This window comes from Mya arenaria, chromosome 10 (genome assembly GCF_026914265.1).
Source record: "Mya arenaria isolate MELC-2E11 chromosome 10, ASM2691426v1".
In the NCBI taxonomy this organism is placed as follows: Eukaryota; Metazoa; Mollusca; class Bivalvia; order Myida; family Myidae; genus Mya; species Mya arenaria.
The window spans coordinates 54,362,551-54,388,513 of record NC_069131.1 but is presented as its reverse complement, the minus strand read 5'-3'; the positions used below and the strand labels follow the sequence as shown (position 1 = coordinate 54,388,513).

At 34.8% G+C, this 25,963-nt stretch overlaps 1 protein-coding gene across 1 annotated transcript; it reads right to left on the bottom strand.

Moving 5' to 3' along the window:
• Window positions 1-11,742: 11,742 nt before the first annotated feature.
• On the bottom strand, window positions 11,743-25,569 carry LOC128204826 (receptor-type tyrosine-protein phosphatase C-like). The gene is made up of 8 exons (XM_052906236.1): window positions 25,471-25,569; window positions 25,013-25,138; window positions 23,469-23,584; window positions 22,585-22,720; window positions 22,138-22,266; window positions 19,824-19,952; window positions 19,437-19,594; window positions 11,743-11,854 (listed from the first exon to the last, which is right to left on the bottom strand). Exons 1-8 carry the CDS (start codon window positions 25,567-25,569, stop codon window positions 11,743-11,745), a joined length of 1,005 nt encoding a protein of 334 aa, XP_052762196.1.
• Window positions 25,570-25,963: the final 394 nt, after the last annotated feature.

Genomic DNA, 25,963 nt, shown 5'->3' with positions numbered 1-25,963 from the left:
TTGCCTTCGGGACCTGTTAAAGAAAGAATATCATTACCTCGTCAGATAGTGTTTCCACAGTTGATGTGAATTCCCCGCAGTTATATATAAAGGCTGCCAGTCCGTTGAAGTCAATTTCATCAAATGAACGTTTATCCTCATACCCAGCTGACTGCATGAATAACTTGGCGACATCAAACGAGTCTAGCCATTTGTCAGTAGAAGCGTTTCGCCATGATGGTTTCATTCTTTTGTGTATAGCTATGATTTCATTTCGAAGTTTTTCATGATATCGACAAGGTATTGGTTTGTTGTCAGATATACGACCATGGTCTAATGAACAAGTCTGCTCATTCGATGCCTTCTGTAAAATATTAGTGTGCAGATGGCGAGACTTTTTCTTGACAGAAGGCAAGATAGCTTTCCTCGTAATGAAAACGGCCCTCCACTGTTTCAGCCAGTTTTGGGGCTCTGGGCTGGCGAATATCCTATATGCCGCCATCTTCTAATAGCCTGATAAGGATAAGGAAATTGAAAATATTATTTACAGTTTATCGTTTTTAATAATTTCTTATTATTTCATCTTTAAAAGTTTCTTTGGTTTACATTCGTTCTTTTTTTTCATATTAATTCAAACTTTGGTTCGAAGCTGTTCAATGCACTCATTCAAATCTAGTGTAAAAATGTATAGCAGTTTAAACGTATAGCAGTTGCGCATGAAGATATAACTGGTATTTAAAGAGCTATGGTAATTTGAACATAATGGAAATATGCACGTTAGAGCCGCACCTACATGTAGACAAGTGGTGCTAAATTTGAAATCGCGCTTTGCACAATATTCCAGATAGATTCACGAGTAATATTGATCTAATCGATATGGAACTGTACAGATTCACGCAGTAAGGTGCCTATCTGTGCAATCCTTTAGACATCTAGGTCTTAAAAGTGGTACTTTTTTGGCTTTGTTTGCTATTCGTCTTCATGGTAACGGTGTACATTCAATTTTGACAGCATATATAACATAACTTTCATAAGTAGTTCACTCATTTGTTTTACATGTAATATACTACCGAATCGTCATATAATCTGATTTAAATAATGGTAAAAAACGCCGAATAATAACTATTTTTTATTGGTCTCTTGGCCATCGAAGCCATTTGCATTGTGATAAGATGCCTGGAAAAACTACAATGTTATATTAAATTTCATAATTTCAAGTTCATTCCCCGGAAATCGTTTTCTAAATTAAACTTCCATTACATGAGACATTTGGAAGACTTTTAACATGCCATTATGACTTTGTCAAAAAAATTCATCGGATAAATCGAATGAATATTGCAGACGATGCAGAGGTATAGCAAGAACGTTCATTTTGTTTTACTAATTTTTCAGAATTGTTGTTGAAGGGCGAGGCGTTAAAACCGTGCAATATCACTCTAGTCCGGTTATACAATTGGGGGATAATTATATGGCAGGATATCCCGAAAAGGACTCAACATGTTTAGCCTTTATGGAAGGTTTGGATGGCATAAGCGTCTCAAAGCCTTGTTGTGATTATCTTGTTTTAATGCACACGGATAAACGTCGAGCATACACAGAGACACACAATAATACAACTGCAACTAAGAGATCAATTTCGTATACAGCATTCGAACATAAACTTAAAAATGAACGCGCCCTAGTTCTGAAGCAATTAACTAAATTAAACACTTCTTAGTTTACGGGAAATTGTGCAATCTTGACCCATTTGCACTTATGAATATTCTTTGGCGTCAAGCCTTTTACACAATTGTGAGATATGCTGAGTAAGCCTAAATCGTAATGTGTGGATGAACAGCGGATGAAACATTATGTATTTCATTGTGTACAATTTTAACATCCAGTAAGCCCTTGTTTTGCTGACCGGGAATTTATTGATTGCTTATGAAGTCATTGGCTGTTAATAAAGTCTTTGGTTACTAAGGATGTCATTTGTTGAAAAGGTAGTCTTTGGATTTGGATACTCAGGTTAAAGATAATTGCTAAGGTCATTGGATGATTAGGAGGTATTTGTTTGCAATAAAATAAGTGGTTGTTATGAAAGTAAGAGGCTGCTTATGAAGACATTGGTAGCTAAGGCAGTCACTGGTTGTTAACGGCCTAGTTTAAGGAATGTTTGGCATGACAATCCCCTGCTGTGCATCTCCTGCTAATTGCACTGGTATCACATTTTCCTGTGTATTTGTTTATTGGCTCAGGGCCATTTAGGGTCCATTTCTTTAATAAAACCTCGAAAATTACACAGCAGGTTACTCAGATCAGAGATCTGATCAGACAATTATGCAATTATATAACTATCAAAACACAGAAGTTGTGTACTTTACACAATTGGGGGGGGGGGGGGTCACTTATAATTGGATTAATCTATGCATTTAAGGAAGTCAATCTTGATAAAGAACTAATACATGAAGCTTTATACCAAATAGCATGTGGCTAGGCTTTGCGGTCTCAGAGAAGAAGATGTAAAACTGATTTACTATTTAATTATATAGAAAACTTGTGATCCTTGTGGCCAAGCAAGTTTTGACCCCAGGGACATAATTTGACATTTTGAGATAATTTGATTTGCGTCTGCAGATATTTTTTTTTAAATATATTTCTATCTAAATATATAGACACCAGCTGCGCAGCCATTTTACCCGTGAGACATAATTTGAACAAGCTTAGTTAAGAGCCATTATGTGAGGCTACACCCCATATATCAAGGGTATGGACTTTACGGTTTAAGACACAAAGATTTGAAAAAGGATATTGACGACATACCACGAACGCCGGACATAGGACAATATCAGCACTTTGTGCTCCAGAAATCCAAAGTTGTGTTTAATATTGTTTATACATATATAGAGGCATGTAATACATTAATGAGGGTATGTGATGTTTATATCTATTTTCCTTCGTTTAAAGGGAAATCATTTTAGAAAATTAGACGTTATCTAGACCAAAATTGGAAATGTTACAGTCAAATATTATTGGTTTTTCGATTATATTGTATAAATTTTTTTAATGTATTTCACTGACATAAATATAGATTTTGAAAAGATGGGATGACATGGTTTAACATTTTATGACATCAAAACAATGATGCACTCAAAATGTTCACTGCTGCAAGTTCCAGAAATTCAGAGTTTCGTTTACTGTTTCAAATTTTATGAAAATAATGCGTTATCATTAAATTTCAATAATCACATATGATAGAGTGTGTTGGTTTCCATATAAAAGAATGTATATACGACATAGCTATATTATCTTAACCTAAATACAAATATGTCGTAGGTCAAAACATAGTTTCATAAAATTGCTTATTTCTGCTGTTTTTAATGAAAGCTGTTATTTGCATCAGAGATGAATTTCAGGATAAGATTGTCAGGATTAAGTACAAGCTGTACTTCACACCAGGTGCACTCTACTAACTGCCCGTACTGGGATATTTATTTATGACTCAATTAAAACGGGACTTTAAGCGGCATAGACTGCCCTTTTTTATTTAAAATGGTGTAGTAAAAGAAAAGTTATTTTAGATTTAAGTCTTTATTTTAAGCAAAATGTTGCCTTCCGACGTAGCATACATGACGTAATTTATCACGTGGTTTACACACACTGTTATATTTATGCCCCCTTCGAAGAAGAGGGGTATATTGATTTGCACATGTTGGTCGGTAGGTCAGTCGGTCGCTCGGTCGGTCGGTCCGTCGGTAGACCAAAGCTTGTCGTATGGTCATCGGGGTATTGTCCACATAATCCTGACAACCATCGTTCTGGCAGAATTGGAAATTGCAACATTAGGAAATAAAATTCACAGCATTGCCTTTCGAATGCGCTATATGAATCTAGAAGAACAGTTGATATAGCTGACCACGGAAAATACATCCGTAGAAAATTGTTGAAAAATATTATTGAAACAGAGACAGTAATAACAGACTAATGTACATGTAATTCAAAACACTACTCTTACGAAGTTAGATCCAGCGCAATTGCAAAAGAGGATACAAGAACTCATCCAAAGTATTTTAATCTAGAAAAAAAACAACGCGGAAAAATAAACTATTGCAGTTCGCATTTGAGTACGTGTATATATTTCGCTGCCCTATGAAAGTTATATATAAGGTTGATGTTCAAGTACGTGTATATATCCCTGCTCATTGACAAGGATGTATAAGAGTAATATCTGAGTACTTGTATATTTTCCCTGACAGATGGGTATTAGTTTTAAGAATGATGTCCGAATATGTACATTTTTCCCTGGTATCTGTATATTATATTTGGTGTAAATGTCCGAGTCTGTGAATACCATAGCATGATTAATAATCCCCGAGATACTTGTTGAAGCGTTTACTAGTGATAAATTGTTCAGGTACAATAGCTCAAATTGTTAATTTCGTTGACCCCGCAAATTCCCAGCCTATCAATAGACTAATCGTATAACCCTCCGGGAATTTGACTTCAATATTTACTATTTTAAGCAAAATGGGAGAGATTATGTACCAGTCAATTGTAACCACGCCCCCCCCCCCCCCCACCAGGTCCGGGGAATAGCGAGGACTTTGACTTTTGGTCCAGCCAACTCCGGTAAAATCCCCGGCCTGCGGTAAAATCCCCAACAAAAGCCCCCGCACCTAATGGACCCTAGGTAAGGCCCATTACCCGCTATATTTTGCGCGAAGACAAAACCACCGCATTAACCCGGCACTGCGGGGCCACCTGAAAGGTAAAAACACGGCCAATTTCCCCGGCTATCCCCGGTATACCACCGGACCTAGGGGCCGTGGTTACAATTGACTGGCGCATTAGGCTAACTACTTTTAAGGTAATACACAAAGTTTTTTGTCCGAATCGTTAGTGCCCCCAGGTTTCTGTTATTATCGATGAGATCTCAGGTTAATAAGTATTGATCACTCAAGGCAGAAGCAGTGCAGCCCATTTCTTTTGAATACATACCTAAATGGCAGCCAGTACACATAACAAACGCAATTTGGGTACTTGTTAGCTACAGATTTACAAGCCAGATATTATTTAAACCAGATATTTACAAAATGTCGTCTAATATTGAACGACTATTGATTTTTTTCTAAACTGACACGGAAGTTAAATTGAATATGTCATAATAATTTCCATAATTACAAAATTGTGATAAGCTTCCAACAAAACATTTCTTTATTATATTAAGACAAAAAATGTTAATACTTACATTTTACAGAATCACGTTATCTTTATGAAACCTTTGGATCGTTCACTTGCTGGCCTTAAACATATTCAAATCGTAACTGAATAGCGATCTCCGGTACTTTACGTGAAGATGTAACTGACATCTCGTAAACCTTTGATAACCTTGCATTCATTTAGGCCACAAAAAATTGATCATTTGTTCGTCGGATTTGCCGCACCTAAAATTCGAAAAACGAGCAAAAAAAAAAATAAAAACACTTTTTATTTGGCGCCTGCACATACTTTTTGGCCGCGCATATTATTTTTTTGTTTACTTTTGAATTTCCTCTACTTCTGAAGTTCTTTTACATAGAATTTAAACCTGCAACGTCGACTTCGCCTTTTTTTGATGGTATTTCAATATTTTACATTCTTCGCGAGCAAAATTTACTCGTGTCAGGACAAAATCAGGTCCGGGTAACCGCAAAACAGCCGAAAATTGTTGACAGTCTTCTTTGTCGGGAATCTTTTGCAGGACGCACCGTTGTTATTTATTTGGAACCTGGTCAAATAGCCCCCAAGTCAAATAGCCCCCAAGTCAAAAAGCCCCCATTTTGGTCAAATAGCCCCCATACTTTTGGTCAAATAGCCCCCACGAGGAAAAAAAATGGACAAAACGCCCCCAATTTGGTCAAAACGCCCCCATTTTGGTCAAATAGCCCCAACTCCTTTTTATTTGAAATAATATTTGAAGGTAAGTTGTTATATTTTTAAGATATTTGAATGTAAGTTGTAATATTTTTAAGATATATGTATTTATATTTGGAGGTAAGTTGTAATATTTTTAAGATATATTGTATTTACATAATTGCTGAAGTCTACAGGTTGTATAAAGAAAAAAGTTGATTTTGAAAATTATTATACATACACCATAGAAAATGAAAAATATTTATAAAAAAAAAATGAAACTAGGAAAACGATATTTTAACAAAAGAAAGGAAATTAAGAAAAAAAATGTGTGATAAAAATAACGAATTAAGTACATTAAGAGCAGAGAAAATAAGAGGACATATTATCTGATCAAGAGCAGAATGTATACATTGATAATGGTGAAAAGCCAACAGTTTTTTCTGTCGGTTTGAAGTATTTTATTAAGGCTTTTTGGTCTCGTATTGGACATTTTGTGGTTAGAGCTGTAAATTTTGCTTTAGAAAATGAATCAATATCTATTACACATAAACAAGGTATCATTACATGTATACCAAAAGATAATAAACCAAGGAAGTTTCTTAAATATATAATTATATTTTTGTGTATAAAATCAACATTTCTGTTAAAACTATAATGCTCGGCCTTGTACGGCTGCTAAGCATTGAGGCCGATTCGATCGACAATCAAATCCGCCTGGTCTCAGAACAATGCTTGCAGCGTAAACAGAAGGCAGCGTGCAGGTCCATGCAGGGACGTGTGTTCGCTGCATGGGACCTCTACAGATCTGGCGATCTAACCGACACCGGCCTGCTAAAAAATATTTCCTATTTATTTACCGTCGAAAAAAAATGAAACAGAAGATTAGTGACAGCTGCATACGAACCTTATTATTATGTATTGACATATAATATACATATAATATACATTCTCCATCTGTGTTAATGTATATTGTTTTGTGCAATGAGAATAACCTTTACCACACATTGTACATGCAAATGTGTATTTAAAAGGTGTAAATTATTTCAAAATTTAAAAAAAGTTAAATTATATGTTCTTGTTGTTCCTGTATTTTGATGCATAATCAATATTAAATAAAGAAAAACACAAACAAACTTATGGCTTAGAAACATTCAAAATGTAGATTTGATGTAATGATATATTATTCATAAGTAATATTTAAACCGTTTGTTATTCTTACATCGTAATTTTTTTTAGATTTATATACAAATAATGTTAATTGCACTTCATTTTGTAAATATAAAGGTTTAAAAATGTTTTTGAGTAACATAAGTATGCATACAAACATATAAAAAAAAATAAAAAGTGGGGGCATTTTTGGGGGGCTATTTGACCAATTTTAAAATTTGAGTGGGGGCTATTTGACCAAAATGGGGGCTATTTGACTTGGGGGCTATTTGACTAGGAAGCATTTATTTCCGGTATTAAATTTCAGGTTACTTTCAGTTTTCGTAATGTAAAACACACGTTTTAAATGAAAACCAGTGTCATAGTCAATGGATTATAGTCTCAGGTAAACAAGAACAGTTTCACAGCGCCGAAGGCAATAATTATTTAAGTGTGTTTTGGTAATTCATTGTTTTGTACTCAAAATTTAGTGTTAAATAATAACTTAATCGGATTTTGAGTGCAAAACTTATATCAAAATACACGGAAACACGACCTACAACAATTGAACATGTGTTCGTGAGTTATATTTAAATTCTAAACAGCATTTTTCAGTTTTCATATACTCATAATTGTTATAAACAGATAAAAATAGTAGGACTTGTAAATGTTTTAAAAAACATTACCACCCTCCCCAAGCCCCCCCCCCATCAAGGGGCCGGAGGTATACCACGGATAGCCGGGTGAATGCGGTGGATTTACCCGGGGTTGGCTGAACCGAAAGCCCAGTAAAGTGGCCTGTGATTTAAGTGGCATTTTTCTTACGGGCATTGAAGCTATGGAGGCCGTCATGATATTCTTTATCAAGGCAGGGACCTTTAAACCACAGGTTCATGGCAAAGGAGGTCTTGAAAGGAAAAGGTCTTTATTCCAACACCTGCTCTTTTATAATGACCGATGCAACATTTGCAGATTTGTTTGAAGCTGCTTTAAATATGTTGTCCCACAATTTTATCCACAATGTCTTTTTTAAAAATGTTCTCTGTGTTATTTACATCTTTTGCAATGTCAAAGTCACTACAATTTTATCATGTGCTTTAAGAGGTTCAACATAAGACCTGACCCAATATTTTGAAATGCTCAAAAGTTGAATTACTCTTGCAAGTCTAAAATGTTTTTTGTGATAGTAAGTTATGGAATGAATACAAAAGTTTTTGGTCTTCGAATAATTGCACGTTACTATGAGGAATGTTGTCTTTACAATATATCCACGTTTAAATTGAAGTTAATAGTAAAGCACTGGATCTTATTGCCATTTGTTAAATATTGAGACAGATTTTCATGTCATACAATCAAAACCTTTTCATTTATAACTGAGAACCATTGTTTGGAATTAAAAAGCATTTCTTGAAATAATTGTATGATAAATTTGGTAAGAAATAAACTTTTTTATATTTTTTTTTAATTTTTCGTTTTGCGCTCGCCCCTGAATTGCCTTAAATTTTAAAAAAAAAGTTTTGTTTTTTTCGCTCGCTCGCTCCTACTTTTTTTTGGCAAAATCCGTAGAACAAATGATCAATTTGTTGTGGCCTTACAACCTACTAAATTCAGCGTTGTATCTAGACACGGTCAGGGTCACATTTAATAGTTGTTATCAATGCAGTCACGTACTTGTCTTTTTCCTTTAGATTGAAATGTTTCAATTAAAGGTTAATTAATCTTGGACAGGACCTTAGATTATGGGTTTAAAATGTCGGTAATTAAGGGGTATACAATTTATGAGAGATTGAAATTGAAGGATCGAAATGTCTTAGGGTTGAAAACCGAGGGTTACGCGCGAGACTTTTGTTTTAAACACATCGTGTGTCTTTATTGAGCTACATCCGTCGTTCGATAGTCTGCAAAATGACCAGAGGTAGAAATAGAAAAGGTACGTGGTCGAATTGACGGATACCTTAGAAAGGTTTTAAGGAACCCGACCCACAATAAACTTGTTCTCTATTAGCTGCATCAACATTAAAGGGACTGTACACCAGATAATAATAATAATAATAATAATAATAATAATAATAATAATAATAATAATAATAATAATAATAATAATAATATCTTTATTTAGAGAAGGTATAAACACATTATGGCATAATTACAGGTTCAACCATAACAACATCATATTTACAATGTGGCCTTCTATAAAGAAAAACAAACAAACAAAAACAAAATGCATTTGGTAAATCATAAAACATCTGCATCGCACTTATACATTCCTATACAATGGTGAAGGTTTCGTCATAGAAAGCTTGGACGGAACCACCCATTTGTTACCATGTATAACGGAATGTTCTGAAATTCCAGTTGACTGGAACGAAATCCCTACACCTGATGTTGCAAACATGCATCCACACCTCAGGGGCATAGCAGAATTTATTCAACCGCTTGATTGTGAAGCTGAAATACAGATGCTAATTGGAAGGGACCTAGCTGAAGTCAACCATGTGCAGGATCAAATTATTGGACCACAAGGACCTTACGCGCAGAAGTTAACTTATACGTTGACGATAGCCTTTTCTCATTACCAAAGGCAGACGACGCAATCAGTCTAGTGAAAAGAACACAGACAAGCCTGCAAACAGCAAACCTTCGACTGCACAATATCTCATCAAACAATAAGGTTGCCATGTGCGTATTTTCGGAGGAAGACTACAGAGCAATATAAAGTCGCTGAGCTTGGACGAAGACAAGCTTCCAGTGAACCAGAGCCTTGGTCAATCTTGGGACTTGAACTCGGACTGTTTCAAGTTCAACATTCAACTCGGAATAAAACCATACACGCGGCGAGGATTGTTATCCACTCTGAACAGTGTTTACGATCCACTCGGCTTTGTAGCGCTTATGAACATCCAGGGCAAGATTCTGTTGAGAGAAATTACAACTGGAGCTGACTGGGATAAACCGTTGGATCCGGATTCAGAATTCAAATGGAACTCTTGGAGACAATCTAGTTTCGCTTGAAAATGTGTCAGTCCCGAAAATTTGTTTCAAGCTCATTGAGCATGGCGAATTACCCAGAACTTCATTATATTCTTTGATGCGTCAGAAAAGGCCGTTTGTGCGGTCGCATAAATTAGAAATTTCGATGTAAATCATGATGTGTCTGTTGGTGTCTGTTGGTTTTGTCATGGGAAAAAGCAAGTTAGCGCCACCTTATGGTCATACGATACCTCGCCTCGAATTGTGTGCCGCCCTTCTTGCAGCAGTGATATGTGAAATCATTTTGGAAGCTTTCACGTTAACTTTAGTATTGTCAAGTACTATACTGATAGCCGCGTTGTTCTGGGGTACATCAACAAACATCTCGCCGTTTCTATAACTACGTGAGCAACAGAGTTCAAAGAATTCATCAACTCACTGTAGCGACTCAGTGGAACTACGTCAACACAAAGACTAATCCAGCCGACATTGGCAGCAGAGGATCAACAACTTTGGAACAACTGAACGGTTGGTTTAGAGGACCCCAAAATGCTGTATTAAAGAGTCGACGAGGAAATAGCCAGTAATTTTTAACTTGTAACACCAGATGAGGACAAAGAAATTCGTCATGTGGTGCTATCTAGAAAAACGTTGGTTGTAGCAGCAAACATATCAGTTAAGTTTGAAAAGTTCTCCTCTTTGCAGAGATTGTTGAAAGCATTTATGGTTTTGCAGAGAGCCGCCCGTAACTTTAAGGCTAGGAAAGACGCAGCGGTTCTTCGACTATCTCCAGAAGAGTTACAGAAACGCTCGGAACAATACATTCTAAAACTTGACCAACGCCGGTCCTATGCGAACGAAATGAAATGTGTTTCTGTCTCGAAGCCTATCAACCGTGATAGCCTACTCGCATCGGTGAATCCTCACTCAGATAAAGATGGACTTATTTGCGTAGGAGGTCGTCTTGATCAGAGTTGTCTGCCTCTAGAACTTGCTATCCCCATTTTGTTGTCAGGGAAAAGTCACATATTTATCTAGATTGATCGTTCTCCATTTCCATGAAAAGGGTCAACATCAAGGCAGGTTTTTCACCGAAGGTGCTGTAGATGCAGGGCTCTTGATTGTAGGAGCATAGAGACTTATTTCAAGTATACTTCACCGTTGTGTTGTTTGCCGAAAACTTCGAGGAAAGACAGAACATCTGATAATGGCCGACTTGCCTTCTGATAGGCTAAATCCTGGACCTCCGTTCTCTTATATTGGTGTTGATGTATTCGGACCTTGGGATATCGTTTCACGTCGTACACGGGGTGGGATGGCGCATTCAAAACTTTGGGCTTTGCTATTAACATGCATGACTACTCGTGCAGTACACATCGTAGTTCTAAAAGAGATGACTAGTTCGTCCCTTATTAACGCCTTACGTCGTTTTATTGCGCTTCGTGGAGATGTGTGCGAATTCAGATCTGACAGAGGAGCGAACTTCGTTGGAACGATGGAAGACTTGAAGTTTCATGTCATAAATGTTGAGAACGGGCCGGCGGCGGACTACTCACATGGTTCAAGAGTGACTTGGAGAATTAATGCTCCGCATTTGTCGCACATGGGTGGAGTTTGGGAGCGCATGATTGGCATTGCCCGGCGTATCCTAGATAGTATGTTGGTATCATGAATTCGAGGCCCATTGCACCCATACCAAGTGATCCTGAATGTCCCATAGTATTAACCCCTGCGACACTTCTAAACCAGAAGGTCAACGGCAAACCGAATTTTTCATTCGATTTGGGACTTAGCAGCATATACAAGAGGCAGGGGAGGATGGTACAAGTTCTTTCCGACACATTTTGGAAACTGTGGAGGGAAAGCTTCCTCAATATTCTTCAATCTAGAAGAAAATGGCAAACTGTGCATACTTGTGTTAAAAATGGCAGACTTGCAATCGGAACATAACCCGTGTTGACCACATCGACATGATTTCGGGCAAGATATGTTACGGTATTCTTCAAAATATCCCTGTATGCATAATAAACATGATCAATACACATTTTCACGACCATTTCCATCACACCCTTCAGGGCATGTTTGTCCACAATTTTTACTATAAACACCTGTCTTACACTCTAAGCAATTAGAACCATTATTACGTACGCATCTTTCGCAGTTGGCGTATGTACATTTGTTTTGACACCTATCACCCCAATATCAAATAAGGCACCCATAATTGCACTTCTCACTGTATACACTACATGTGTTCCAAGTTCCGGTGCAGAATCTACATTTCTGACACTCGATCGGAGTTTGTGCAAATGTTTCTATGACAATAGAAATCAAGACTAGTAGCAATCCTTCTATTAGACATGTGAAAGAAAAATGTACAAACTATAATATAATTGAATGCGAGCTGAATAGTCTTTCGACATTTATTTCTCTATATACATTGGGTGTCTCAGACGTTCGTTGATTTTTCTTTTAACGTTCGGAATATATAACAAATGAATAATTATACCGATACAAAATATATTGTTTGTTTGTTATAACTCTTTACAATCTACAACATACAAAGAACAAATTTTGTGTTTCATTGATTGAAACAAAGGTGTTAATGGCAACTCGGCACCCGTTACATTCTCCCAAGTTACTTTCATGTTCTTTATTCATTTTTTCTCGATGTAAATAAGTTTTACGCTTTCTGTGGCGCGAGATCCAATTACTGTATCTATGTACAATTTATTTTTAAATTGAGAAATAGTTCTCGGGTTTCAACCTTCAACTCACAGACGGTCTGGGGATGTTCACCTCATAGTTGAGCATTAACTTAAGGGAAAACATGAAAATCCAACGGTGCTAAGTCTGGGCTGTATGGTGGGTGGCTTAGTGTCTAATATCCGTATACATCGATCTCAAGAAAAGTTGATGTAATTGTGTGAGCAGGTGCATTGTCGTGTGTTTGGTTCGTGGTCACCAAGCCGGACAAGTGGGTTTTCTCCGGGTTTTCCGGTTTCCCCCACATCACAAGACCATACTCTCGCGAAAAATCGTGCCAACGAGAGTGATTAATATAATGTTGTAATAACTAGTTTCACAATCGTTGTAAAAACAAATATGTTTAAACTAAAGGTCGAAGCTCAGTTTAATCATTCTTGTGAGTCTTGTCGCATCATCGTTGAGCTCACATTTGGAGAACGCCAACAACGTTCATCAGCTGCGATAGACTGACTCCTGTGCTTAAATCATCCATGACACTTGAACACCAGAGATCTGCTGCCATTCTTGCCATAGTTTTTCCTTATATTAAACGTCTGCATAGGCGTTTCCCAGAGCGCTTCACAAAAGTGTATCACTGCCCGTTCTTTCAAATTGCCACTTTATGTCATATTTATCAAATCTCTTATTGAACCGATGTTGTTTTATCAACGTTATTAGGTTTATGAAACTGTTACAAACATAAAAAAAAACATGAAAGGACGTCGTGACGACGCATGTACGGCAGACGAAATTGCACGTAAAATATATAGGGGGCAAATGTGCTTTTGCATATCTAGGAGAAGACATTGCTAAAATTTTCAGCGGAGAGACGTTACAAGGTTTCCACAGAAACGTAGAATATGTTAAGTATGAATGCAAGTCATTCAATTTTACATTTAATTTATTTCATGATGAACAATGATTACTTAACGGTAATAACAAGTAAATCCATCTGTTAAATCAAATATTATGAGAAGAGTTCAAAAACTTCTGAGACAACCCGATACTATACTTATTGTTAACTAATCTATATAGTTAAAATTTGTCTTCATAGTATATTGGTGTAGTATTGGTGAGTATTTAATATGAATAATATAATTCAACGAGTAAATATAGACACATTGTGCAAAGAAATATTACTTCGATGAAAATTGATTTAAATAATACTAACTTTGATTTTGAATAGATATCAGACAAAGAACCAGTCCAATAGAAATCTCCATGGTAAAATTATAAATGAAATACAGTTATAACACCTTTATATTGGTATTTTTACACTGTTCCGTCATTTTATTATTTTGTTAACACATTAACAATTACAAAACCTCAATTCCTATTTTTCAAATGCATTACCATACAATCTAAAGCATAATACTTTATAAATAGGTGAAAATTTTTCGCACAAATAAGGAGGTTAATAAGATACGAATGTTTATACCGCATTTAGGATCAGTCACAATTTCGTTCAACGAGTTCATGAAAAATGTTTATAAGTTAGCCGTTTTGCTGCGCTAAAATTCTTGAGAATATTTGAAATATATCTAAGAGGTTAGACAAAAAACATTCAAACTTAAAAGATTTTATTAAAACGGTTTCCTTGTGTTTGGTATGCGCATTGCGCTGTAACTACTAGTAAGTACGATATTATGTAAACTCCATGTCCAACCCGGTGTGTGACCCGGAACGTAAAGCGACTTACGCAGGTGAAAAAGGGGGAGTACTGATTTTTTTTCGAACTTACAAAGCAAAGTATTACTTAATCTAAGATCTGGACTAATAATTGCCAACATGCCTTTAAACTGCATTTTAATGCTATCAATAAGTGCTTGAATTTTGTGTATGTAATTTCATTTATATTTTTACCATGATATGTATATATGTAATTGAAATAAAACTGTACATGGTAAAGATAATATTCAATGTTCGGTTCTGTGATTTTCCGCTATTGATTTTTTATGGTTTTAAAATTGGCTTTACAAACTTATATTTAAATGTATGCCTGTGTGTTGCTGTTGGTGTTTGTTCGAAAAAGAATAAACACTTTTTAAACAAAACCCTATATCGCCACCATGGAGGCTATGAGATAGTCCTTTCATATTTGGTCACATGATGCCTCTCATACAAATTGGATAAAGAAATCCCAGATTGTAACTTTATTAAAAAACAGCTTTAAGAATGCTAATGAGTTTCTGAATGAGAATGATCTAGTCTTAAAAGTCTCTTGACTTGTTAATGATACTGAAGACGGTTGGTACTCGGCATGGATACCCAGCATTTTAAGGTTTTATTAAATAATACAAAAATAAGACTTTCCGCAAAAATAAATTCTAGTATTAATTATCTTTATAATGATGTTATGCTACAGTCGCTTAGATATTACATAAAGCGTGTTCATGACAGTATGGAAAGATGTTTTGAAAATCAACTTAATGCGAATTTCAATATCAATCAATATCTAATATCAAAACTTAGTTTTGCACATGTCTTCTTCTCACACGTTTAATTGTAATCCTTTAATCGTTGATATTTTTTCATACTTCCGCTTCTCCCCATAACAAAGCATCTCAGACAATGAATTCTACAGCCTTATCTGAGATATTATTAGAGTATATACGGCTGAGCAAAAATTAGCTATACAGTCATATTGAGATCTTGACGCTAGTACCTATATTATTATTTTTAAAGGAAAATCATATTTTCTCTTGCTGTTTTCATTTTGGCAGGTATATGGTACATCTTGTTTTGTTTTATTATTTTTAGAGTGATTTCCCCTTTTTATATTATTTATAAAGGCTTGTTAGTATTATGACTGCCCTCGTCAGAGGCATTGTGTTTTATTGACTATTTAGTTTCTTAGAACATATACATAACCTAATTCCAATTTCATAAAATATCGAATTATGTTTGAACAGAGTCAAATAAATATCCAAACAAAACGTTGTCCAATGTATATGTGTTATGCTTTTAAGTAATTTGAGTTTGCTTCTGAAATCACTTACTTAAAATATCCGATGACAACGTCAGATTTTAGTTGGAGGCTCCTTATACTTTTGTATCATTTGAAAGGGTGTTGTTTACTGATGTCTAATATGTACAAAATGACCTAAATTATCTTATAGGTATTTCAGGTTGTATTTGTGTTGTTTGTTTAATTTGCAATCAGACCTATATTTTTGGACATTGTCATCCTAATCGTACAATTCAAAACAATACATAGTGAAACCTCGTTCGCAGCCAGATCAATTGGTATGCTGCCAAAACGGAATACGACCCCACGACTAATAATACTTCCTTTGTTTAACAAAAAATACGTTAAATTCAATCCAGAGTTTCCATGTTTATAGTCAATCTCTCAATTGGTGCAACATATTTAATGAATATTTATATCAAGGTTTTCACAAGGAGGGTTCATGTCACACACAATAAATACTAAACATTTTATTTCCAGAGTCTAGTCTCAGTGTGAGGAGGGAACTGCCGAGATAACATCTACTGCCGTCGTATGACGTGCCCGGCTATAGTCTTCAAGTTCGAGCGTCATACTCGCCAGTTCACGTGTACTCATAGAAAGTCACTTAAATATTTATTTGAGTTGTTACCGAACTTGCATTTAACAAGCGGTGGTAGGCGCACGGGCGGTCACATGAACCCTCAGGTTCGACACAGGGCAAAACCAGGGAGGTTGGGAGTGAAAAACGACTGAGATGTTTTTATGTTTTGTACAGTTTATTCAACTTCCAAGTCATATATTTATTCATTTGGCAATAATAATGTGTCAATGTTATATAGATATGGTACAAAATTGTATGTGTCTTTGTCACACCTAGCCGCTCAGGCGAGCTATAATGTAAACTTTAGACTGTCAGTTTGAATTATCCTTGAAAATTAACAACAAACAATACAATCTATTTAATAAAATAAAACAAAACTCTAAAATGTTTGAGATGGTATATTGTTGTTGTGTTTATACACACATAATTGTGTATTTTGCTGTATAGTAGTATAAGTAAATGGAAGGAATCAGGAACCGTGTTACATTTGAGAAGGCATAATCCGTGCGTGTAAATCAGGTTTTTACGAAGTCAATATTTAACACTGAATAGGTTTCAATGAAAAAAACATGTTAAACCTGCATTTGGCTATATAGCAATTTATTGAGCACAACATAATTATTGTGATAGACGCTCACAATTAAATTCAGAAATTTACTAGAATCCGACTGTTCATTGAAGCATATTTGCATTTTTTAAAAGCATATCTTTGTTTCAAATTTCAAAATGAATGTTTTAATGCCCTTTTCAGTAAAAGATTATAATTGGAACAAACATGGGTGAGGTAAGGCACCGGATAATATTCATCCGTTTAGCTGTTGCACCCTCTAAACCTATTTAAGAAACTTATGCTTCTATATATACGTTCAAATCTTTAATATATAGTTTTATTTGTAATTTTAGGTAATGTTCATTTAATGAAATACATTGTAATATGCATGTTTAGCAAAACAGATAAACACACACTCGTAGATACCAACATTCATAACGAAAGTTAAGTTTTAAGTTGATGTAGTTTTACACAAAGGAGATTAAGTAAGATACAGCAAAGATACACCAACATGATCCGTATTCAATACTTTACGTATATGAAAATATTGTATGAGTGGTAAAAATGTGGTATGTGTAGCAAATGAAAACAAACATATTCGTTACCTTAAGATGAAAGTTGATAAGACATATAATTAAGATTATTACATACACTGACGCGTTGATTGCTTTGCAATATAATGAAACTGATTACATTAACTTGATAGCATGTGGTTATCTTCTTGATTATTGAAATATGCACAAAGCTCAAGTAACATAACTTCATTTTAAGCTGGTGTTATTTGTAGGATAAACCAAACGAGTGGTTGGTATGCTTTACATTTTCATAGTCAAAGCCACTTAAGACGCGCACAGAAAGAAAACGTTGGTTGGGAGAACTAAGATACATGTCAAAATTACCGCTGATCAAGCATATCAATGAATATGCAATTATGTACATACAATGGAAACTGACAAGCGTATAAATGTATTAGTCAAGTTGTTTCTAACAAAGATACTAGCTTAAACGAAATTGTCGAATGGAAAGTCAACATACTTAGCCATGAACACAATTGAAAAGTATGGTCATATTCCGTTAATAGTGTCATCTTTACTTACAGCAAGTAGATATTTTGATTCCGGAAATGTCAATAGATTGGTTCCCGTTGAATTCGCGAATAAACAAGGTGGTGATGCAAAAACAGCATTAAAATGATAATAATAATAATAATAATAATAATAATAATAATAATAATAATAATAATAATAATGATAATAATAATAATAGACATGTAAAAAGCAATATATCAAATAAATAGTTATTGCAGCCACTTCATCCAATACTAGGGTTGACAGTTTACATTAAACTCTAGGGTTTGCTGTAGATTGTTTTCTGTAACATATAGGCAAGCTTACCGTGCTATAAGTAGCGTGCATATATTCAAATATAGTTGTAATTAATCATCGTATTTATTCATGCTAAGCCTTGCCTGTTTGATAATGATCTCATATGAGAATCATTAAAAATCAAAGACAAGAAAACACTCTACAATATGGTAAAAATAATAAAAAAAACAAAACATTATTATATGCAGCAAATAACAATGAGATAAACATTACAATGTTTAAATTGGCACGTGAAATACTTTCATGTTTTCGAGTCAAGGGTAACACTGCGTGTGCCATTTTTCCGAGTTGGTCAGTCGTGTTCATTCCCTTTGGATATCCCCACGTATGTTGTAATACACAGCGTTATCTGTTGCGTTCACGGAATGAAATACACACTCGTAGCAGAAGTAAAACTGTTCCTATAAATCCAATTGATACACAAATGCAATAATAATTAATATTACGAACTACTGATAAAATGTCTAAGAATGAGGCAAACTTTCACCTTCAAAACGATTATCGACTTTAACTAGACATCATCAAATAAGAACATATATATATATGATTCTTGGACATTCGTATGAAGCAATTATAGCTTATTATTAGTCAGTGTATCATTAACCTTGCACCTCTAAATATACTCATTTTATTTTAAAAAAAATCTACTTCGTTTGTCATTGTGGTTTAAATTGTATCATTTTGATACATAACTATTATCAAGCAGCTTATTCCACCATGCAATATAAACCATTTGTTTTACGAAGTATTTATATAATTATTTTACCTCATTTGGAATAGCGAGCGGTCTTCTAGCTCTTACTTTCTGTACCGCATTGACCACACTGACTTCATTATCTTCATTCAATTGTTCAAGTAATGTCGAGACAACACAAAATAGGCCGCTCTTCCCAGCACCGTTTCTATCACAAAAGTTATATATCGTGTAAAAAAAACGTGTCTTAGAAAGTAGAGACACAAATGCTTTAGTGAATCTCTTTCAATATATGCTTTGCAATATGTTTTGGGTGATTAATTTACAGTGATCTTTTATTGAATGAATGCGATTAGTATGCACATCACCACACAAAGACGAGATTCGATTATACGCAATATCCTTACTTATTTATTGAAATAGCCTTTATATTTCAGAAACAATTGGCACAATGTAAAAACAAAGTTACGAAGGCATTTTTAATAGCTTCACTTAGACATAATTTAAAGTCGAATGGGAGCTAGAGCAAAGTTTGAACGTACAGACAGTGCAACAGAATCGGTCCTTTCAGCGGAGATGCTTTGGATACGTCTTCAACCTCGTTGATGAAGGCAACAAAGTGTTCTGCCGACTTAGGAACATTGTGTTTTGTATCCCAGTATAAATATTCATAGTGTGGAATTGTCACATCTTTCTTGGTCTATTTTCCAATGAAAACATACTATTTATAGACAATTATTGCGATGCAATTTCGCAAATGAAAAAAACGATTATTTTGTTGTTTGCGGTGATGGTGGCGGTTGTTGTTGTTGTTGCTTCCAATTAATCTTTACAAGAAATTACGTATTTGTTTTCGAAGAAGATATACAATCAATAGAGAAAATGATATATTGCTGATATGTGCTCAATTAGGATGTCTTAAGTCTTACTTTTCCTTCGTGTTCCAAATGCAGTATTCTTTTAACAAAATGTCCTGCACTTTGATCTGTGGTGGATCGTAGGGAAACCATACCCGTCTTCAGTGTCTCATTGTCACCAGAAAAGTAGAAGCCAATCCCCTGTATAAAATAAGAGGGCCATGATGACCCTAAAACGCTCACCTAAACAAAGGGCCATAACTCTGTTAGAAAACATAAAAATGTTGCAATTTAAGCATATCTTTACTGATGACGATGCCTTGTTTTATTTTTGTAAAGGGTCATGCAATGAAGCTACCTGTAAAGTTTCATTAAATTTGACCTGGTAGTTTCAGAGATTTATTTTAATGCAAAATTGTAAATCGGCCATTTTGTTGTTGTTGTTGTTGATCAATCTCAATGCCTTGTTGTATTTTTGAAGAGGGTTATGCAATGAAACTACCTGTAAAGTTTCAATGAATTTGGACCGGAAGTTTCAGAGTAAATGTTTTATAAAGCAAAACAGGAAGTTGGCCAGATTGTTGTTGTTGTTGACCAATCGCGACCCATTGTTGTATTTTTGTACAAGGTTACCAAAGGAAGCTTCCTGTAAAGTTTCATTGAATTTGGATTGGTCGTTTTAGAGGAGATGTTTTTTTTAAATCAAAACAAGAAGTCGGCCATTTTGTTGTTGTTGTTGTTCATAAATCGTGACTCCTTTTTGTATTTTTGTAGAAGATTACCCAAGGAAGCTTCCGGTAAAGTTTCATTGAATTTGGACAGGTAGTTTCAGAGGAGATGTTTGTTTAAAGCAAAACAGGAAGTTGGCCATTTTGTTGTTGTTGATGTTGTTGGTGTTGTTGTTGATCAATCATGACCTCTTGATGAATTTTTTAGAAGATCACCTAAGTAAGCTTCCTGTAAAGTTTCATTGAATTTGGACTGTTAGTTTCAGAGAAGATGCTTTTTAAAGCAAAACAGGAAGTCGGCTATTTTGTTGTTGTTGCTGTTAATCAATTGTGACATTTTGTAGTATTTTTGTAGAGGAAAAGTAAAGTTTCCTTAAATTGATCCAGGTTGTTTCAGAGAAGATGTTTTTAAGCAATTGTTGACGGACGGACGGACTAACGGACGGACGACTGACAAAGACCGATCACAATAGCTCACCTTGAGCACTTCGTGCTCTGGTGAGCTAGCAATACAATAATCCATATGTTGTAAATGAGATATAGAGATGGAAACAAGTGGTGATATGATACAAAAATTACTATTTTTGAAGTATGCATTCAAACCTTCAGTAAATGTAGCCTATAATACAATATGTAAAGTTGTCATGTCGTAATGCTACGTCCTGTGTTGTACAAAAATAATAATACAATAAAAAAGAAAACTAAATGTTAACTCAACTTAAGGGTAAGTTTTGAAAGTAAAAACTTATATTCATTTTTAAAATATCCGGCCAGTCTACGTTTAACCTTTTGCTTTTCCAAGTGTGCCTCTATACTAACGATACAGGAACAGTTTTCTTGAACAGCAAGTGCAATGAAATCAGCAACTGTGTCCAGCAGAGGTGTTTGTGCAACCAAAAAACGATGTTTTGTTGTTAAACTCTGAAAAAAAGAGATTCATTGTATGCTTTTGTTTTTTTCTCGTTTTTTAAAGCCTTTGTCATAGGCCTCTGTACATGTGTTGTGTAGTTGTGTTTATTTCTGGGCTTGTCTCTGTGGTGCGTATTGAATTATCAATTTTAATTTAAATGAACTGGATATCTGTCATAGAGTTAAAAATTTAAAGCAAACTATCATGGCATGCAAATAATACACTTACGTTGATATGTATCGCATTGATGTAACCAGACTCGCCGGTTTTCAAAAACAGATTAAGACGCGGTCTGTTGGAATCACCTAACAATACACAGAACCAAGAATATAAATAAAATCAACATTACGAAAACTGCAAGGGACTAAGCTGGATAAATACTGAACAAATCAAAACATGTTAATCGCGAATAAATTGTGTTTCAAAATGTTTATCAGAATTTATAGAAAAACTAACAAGTTAACTATTTATTAGTGTTATTCTTTTGATAATCGATGTGGTGTATACAATATACATCTAAAGGTGATAGTAATGTTGTCGAAATACACGGTATACCTGGTATATCCGCGTGTTTCCTGTTCTTTTTTGTCAACAGCCGATTCCTTGCAATAGCTTGTAATTCCTTATCCGACTGTTTCTCATGACTCAATTGCATTTTCTAAAGTATATCCCAAATTCAACATTATGTTTAAATAATGTCAAGTCGATGCATAGTATTCATATTCGATATTTTAAAATATAATCCTACCTTAAACTGCCTCTGTATCTCCTGTTTACTTGATTTCTCCATATATTCACTGAAGTGGTCTCTTCTTATCATCGAACAATCAAGAGTCAATGTATGGACCAAGGCTTGGTGGAGATACTTGTATTGGCTCTAAAATAGCAATTATAAAATAATTATATTGCCTGTTTTGTGGCACTTTGACTGACAAGGAATGAATGCAAGTGCTGTATTAACTACAAATGATACATCAACTATTGGTGTAATCCTGACATAAAGTTATGAGTGGTCTGGTGGTATAGATGCCAACCTTTGAACAAAAATACTTTTGGCTCTAGGGCTACACATGCCTTTTTTCTACAACTTGAACGGACCCGATTGTGGTAATTTTAGCTTACACGAAGCTGTGCTAAATAAATGTCACAATGTAAATCTAATCTTATACAATACTCATAAAAGAAATAATCCCACCAAGGTCTGAATCATGTTGGGTCTGTACTGTCTCATGTTGAGAACACATCCCGGGATATCTATAGCTCCTTCTGTCTCACCCTCTTTTGTGAGAATGTCTAGAGCTTTGTAGGTTCCCGTTCTTCCTACGCCAGCACTGAAGTTACACAAAACCCAATTGTCTATGACAAAAACATGTTTCTTAAAACAAACTCAACAGGGAATTTACATAAAGGACTTATGCTGCATTCACGAAACAGGCCAAATCAGATTGAGATTCATATCATATACATTGGGTGTATGTTTTGCTTGTTACATATCGCTTCCAAAATTCATAATTAGCACCAACTTTCGGGTATGAATAGTTGTTTTGCTTATATCTGCAAGTAAATAAATAACTTGTTGCATTAAGCTTCTGTGACACGTCTTATTAACTTCTAATTGGTAGCAAAACATGTAAATAACTTTGTCAAAAGTATTCTTAGCAAACCAAACCGAACATAAATATTTTAATATTATCAGCTTCCGCTGCAATGTTGACAAATTCTGCTAAAATTTAAAATTGCCTTTTTATCTTACATAAAATCGTATAAAAATGATATGTCTTCATTGGTGCAGTGGTTTTGGTCGCCGACTGAAGACTAAGATAAACTCGGCTCGATTGCTGCTTCCGTCGCAACAACATTGTTTCTTTTGTTTTTCTTACTAAGTTCTTAAACTTATTTCGTAAACGTTTACACAGGGTTAAAACTATTTTGTATCAAATATCATCGACACTGAAGCTCATGTGCCTATATTGTTTTGATTAATACTATTTTCGATTATTAATTGTTATTCTCCATCGCTACAAGCTAGAAAATGAACGCTTATAATCAGTAGTTTTGAATCAAAGTTTAATATCAAACCTGCAATGCACAACTACTGGTCCGTCAAAGGTACACGGCAAGGCGTTTACCCTCAGTCTAAACTCTTTTACTGATGTGACGTTGTCTGGGATGTCCTTGTGTGGCCAGCTTGTGAACTGTAGATGATGCAATTTTCTTTCTTCGAAATTCTGGTTCCATTTTGGGAGAGACAATAAGTGAGAAAGTGGTTGAACACCATGTTGTTATTGTTACGAATATGTTTATATCCACGATGAATATCATTGCTTTGCTGAGTAACAATTAATAATTATTGAAATAATACATGCTTATAAGTCTGTTATTAGTTGACAGTGTAATTAAAGAATATAAACGACATAAACTTGCAAAAAAGAGGCTAAAAATGTTCCATTTATTTAATTCTGAAAAAAAATGAACATCATTATAAAGTCCATTGTTATCAGTCATATATTGTTTCCTGGTAGTTTCTTTCGGCGCTTAAGAGCATCTACAGACGTTAACATTTCAAAAATACATAGTTAAATTCTATGGTTGGATCCTAGTTGATGACATCATTTAAAGGGCATTCTACACATTAAAAAGGGAAATAAGATATGGTTTTTTTTATCAGTAAGTAAGTTATTTTGATAAAGCGCTTGGTTGATATCGTTAAACCTTGATACACGTTCACACACATTTAACTCCTTATATGGTAAACGGGGAATATTGAAAGTCATACTAAAGTATGATATATTTTATCTACCTTCTTAAACGTTTTTTTTTTGTCAGAGCATTATATGATGAATGTATACAAGGATAAATTTCCGCGATCGTTAAGAGGCTTAATGAATGGTTAGGTAGCTATTAAAAAACGTAATTTTATTTCAGTTATTACAATTAGATTTATCTTCTTTAGCATAACATTTGTTAAATCATATAATGATGAACCGCTTGATTTTTGTACAAATTTTCAAGATGATCTACAAATACCTTCGTTTTATATTAAACATTCAATATTTACATTCTTATTGCCTTCCATTGTTAAAAGCATATTCATATTACCTTGGACAGTACAAAACCGCCGCTTGTGATTAGTCAATTACCGTTTTATTATAGAACATGTACAGTCGAAATCCTGTAGGCTTGATATCCCAGGGACCGGTAAAAATACTTCGAGCCTCGCAAATATTGAGCCAAGCGGGAATGATTGCATAAAGTAAAGCAACTCGGTCCCTACATCATGTTCGGGCCAACTGGGAACTCGAGCAAGCGCTATCGATAAATATCGATAGTCGATAAAACAGCTGGCCTCATTGTATTCAGCCGAAAGTACAATGCGTTTAATTGTCCTCAATGTGTAGTTTTTTGTTGTTTTCTTATTGTTGTTCGCTTTTTTGCCAGAGAAGATTTGTAAATAACAAGTATAGATGACTATTTACGAAATGCACATCATCTGTCATGGGAAACGTTTATTCAACCATGAAGTCCAAATGTTGTTATACACCGATTATCCGCAATGGTAAACATTGAACTTATATTTTATTATCTGTTGATTGACCGAGGAGTAATATCCAATTTGATTGTACCTTAGAAAGCGTAAATTGTCTCCAAATGAAATCTGCGTACAGTTTTTCAACCTTGCACACGACTTCTATATCGCCGTATAATTTACTTTGATGTTGATCCGGCCAATACTTCTCGCATTTGGTTTTCTGCAACGAAATAACTATAAACTAAATTATGTTGAATACAATTAAGGACCAAATAGTTTACGAACTAAAAGGCGACGTAACTAACGCAGTTTTACTTCAACTACAATGACAGTCTTATTAGATCATCAGTGAAATAACAAATTCAATAGTTATGTTATAGTTACGGTGATGTATAAAAGTTAAACATAAAGGAATATGAAAGCTTAGAATGTGTTATTGCTGTTTATGCTGTTTAGTCCAATTCACTATTGTTAATGTAAAACCTATTCCACACTCCACCCATATTACACTTTTTCTAAGAAGGTTTAATCTTCATTCTAACATAACCTTACCTTACCCTCTACCAAATTTGTCATCATGACAATCTTCTCCACTTCCTGTTGCCAGACCATTCGCCAGAATTGGCCAAAATCGCCAAGCTGCTTAGCCATTGGACCTTATAATTTCATAATTGACTATATTATGCATTTATAAACACATCACATATTTAGAGTCGTAAATTATAAGGTTTGATTTGGTCTTAATTTTCCACGAACTCGGCTGTAAACCATTAGATATACTTATCGGACATCACCTAATGGTATTACTGATAGAAGAACGTTATATTACCCAAAGTAGCAATGTATGCATTCCGCTTTCTGAGTCCCTGTAATAAAAGTAAATTATATTGTTATTGATTGCCAAAGTTTATATTTACTTCATATCAAGTATGCAGTAAGTTGTGTACCGAGGTAATGGCTTAACCAATCGGGCTATTGCGAATCAGCATGTACAAAAGTAAACCAGGTTTGATGTAATAAATTAAGCCAAACCATTTCTTCTTCC

Bases quoted from the DNA above. Each gene is read 5' to 3' on its own strand.
- LOC128204826 (XM_052906236.1), bottom strand. From the start codon at position 25,569: ATGGCTAAGCAGCTTGGCGATTTTGGCCAATTCTGGCGAATGGTCTGG. The intron at 22,721-23,468 runs GTTTGATATTAA...GTGTAACTTCAG, and splicing joins CCAGTAGTTGTGCATTGCAG to TGCTGGCGTAGGAAGAACGG. The intron at 19,595-19,823 runs GTAAGACTTAAG...ATTGGAAAATAG, and splicing joins ATTTGGAACACGAAGGAAAA to ACCAAGAAAGATGTGACAAT.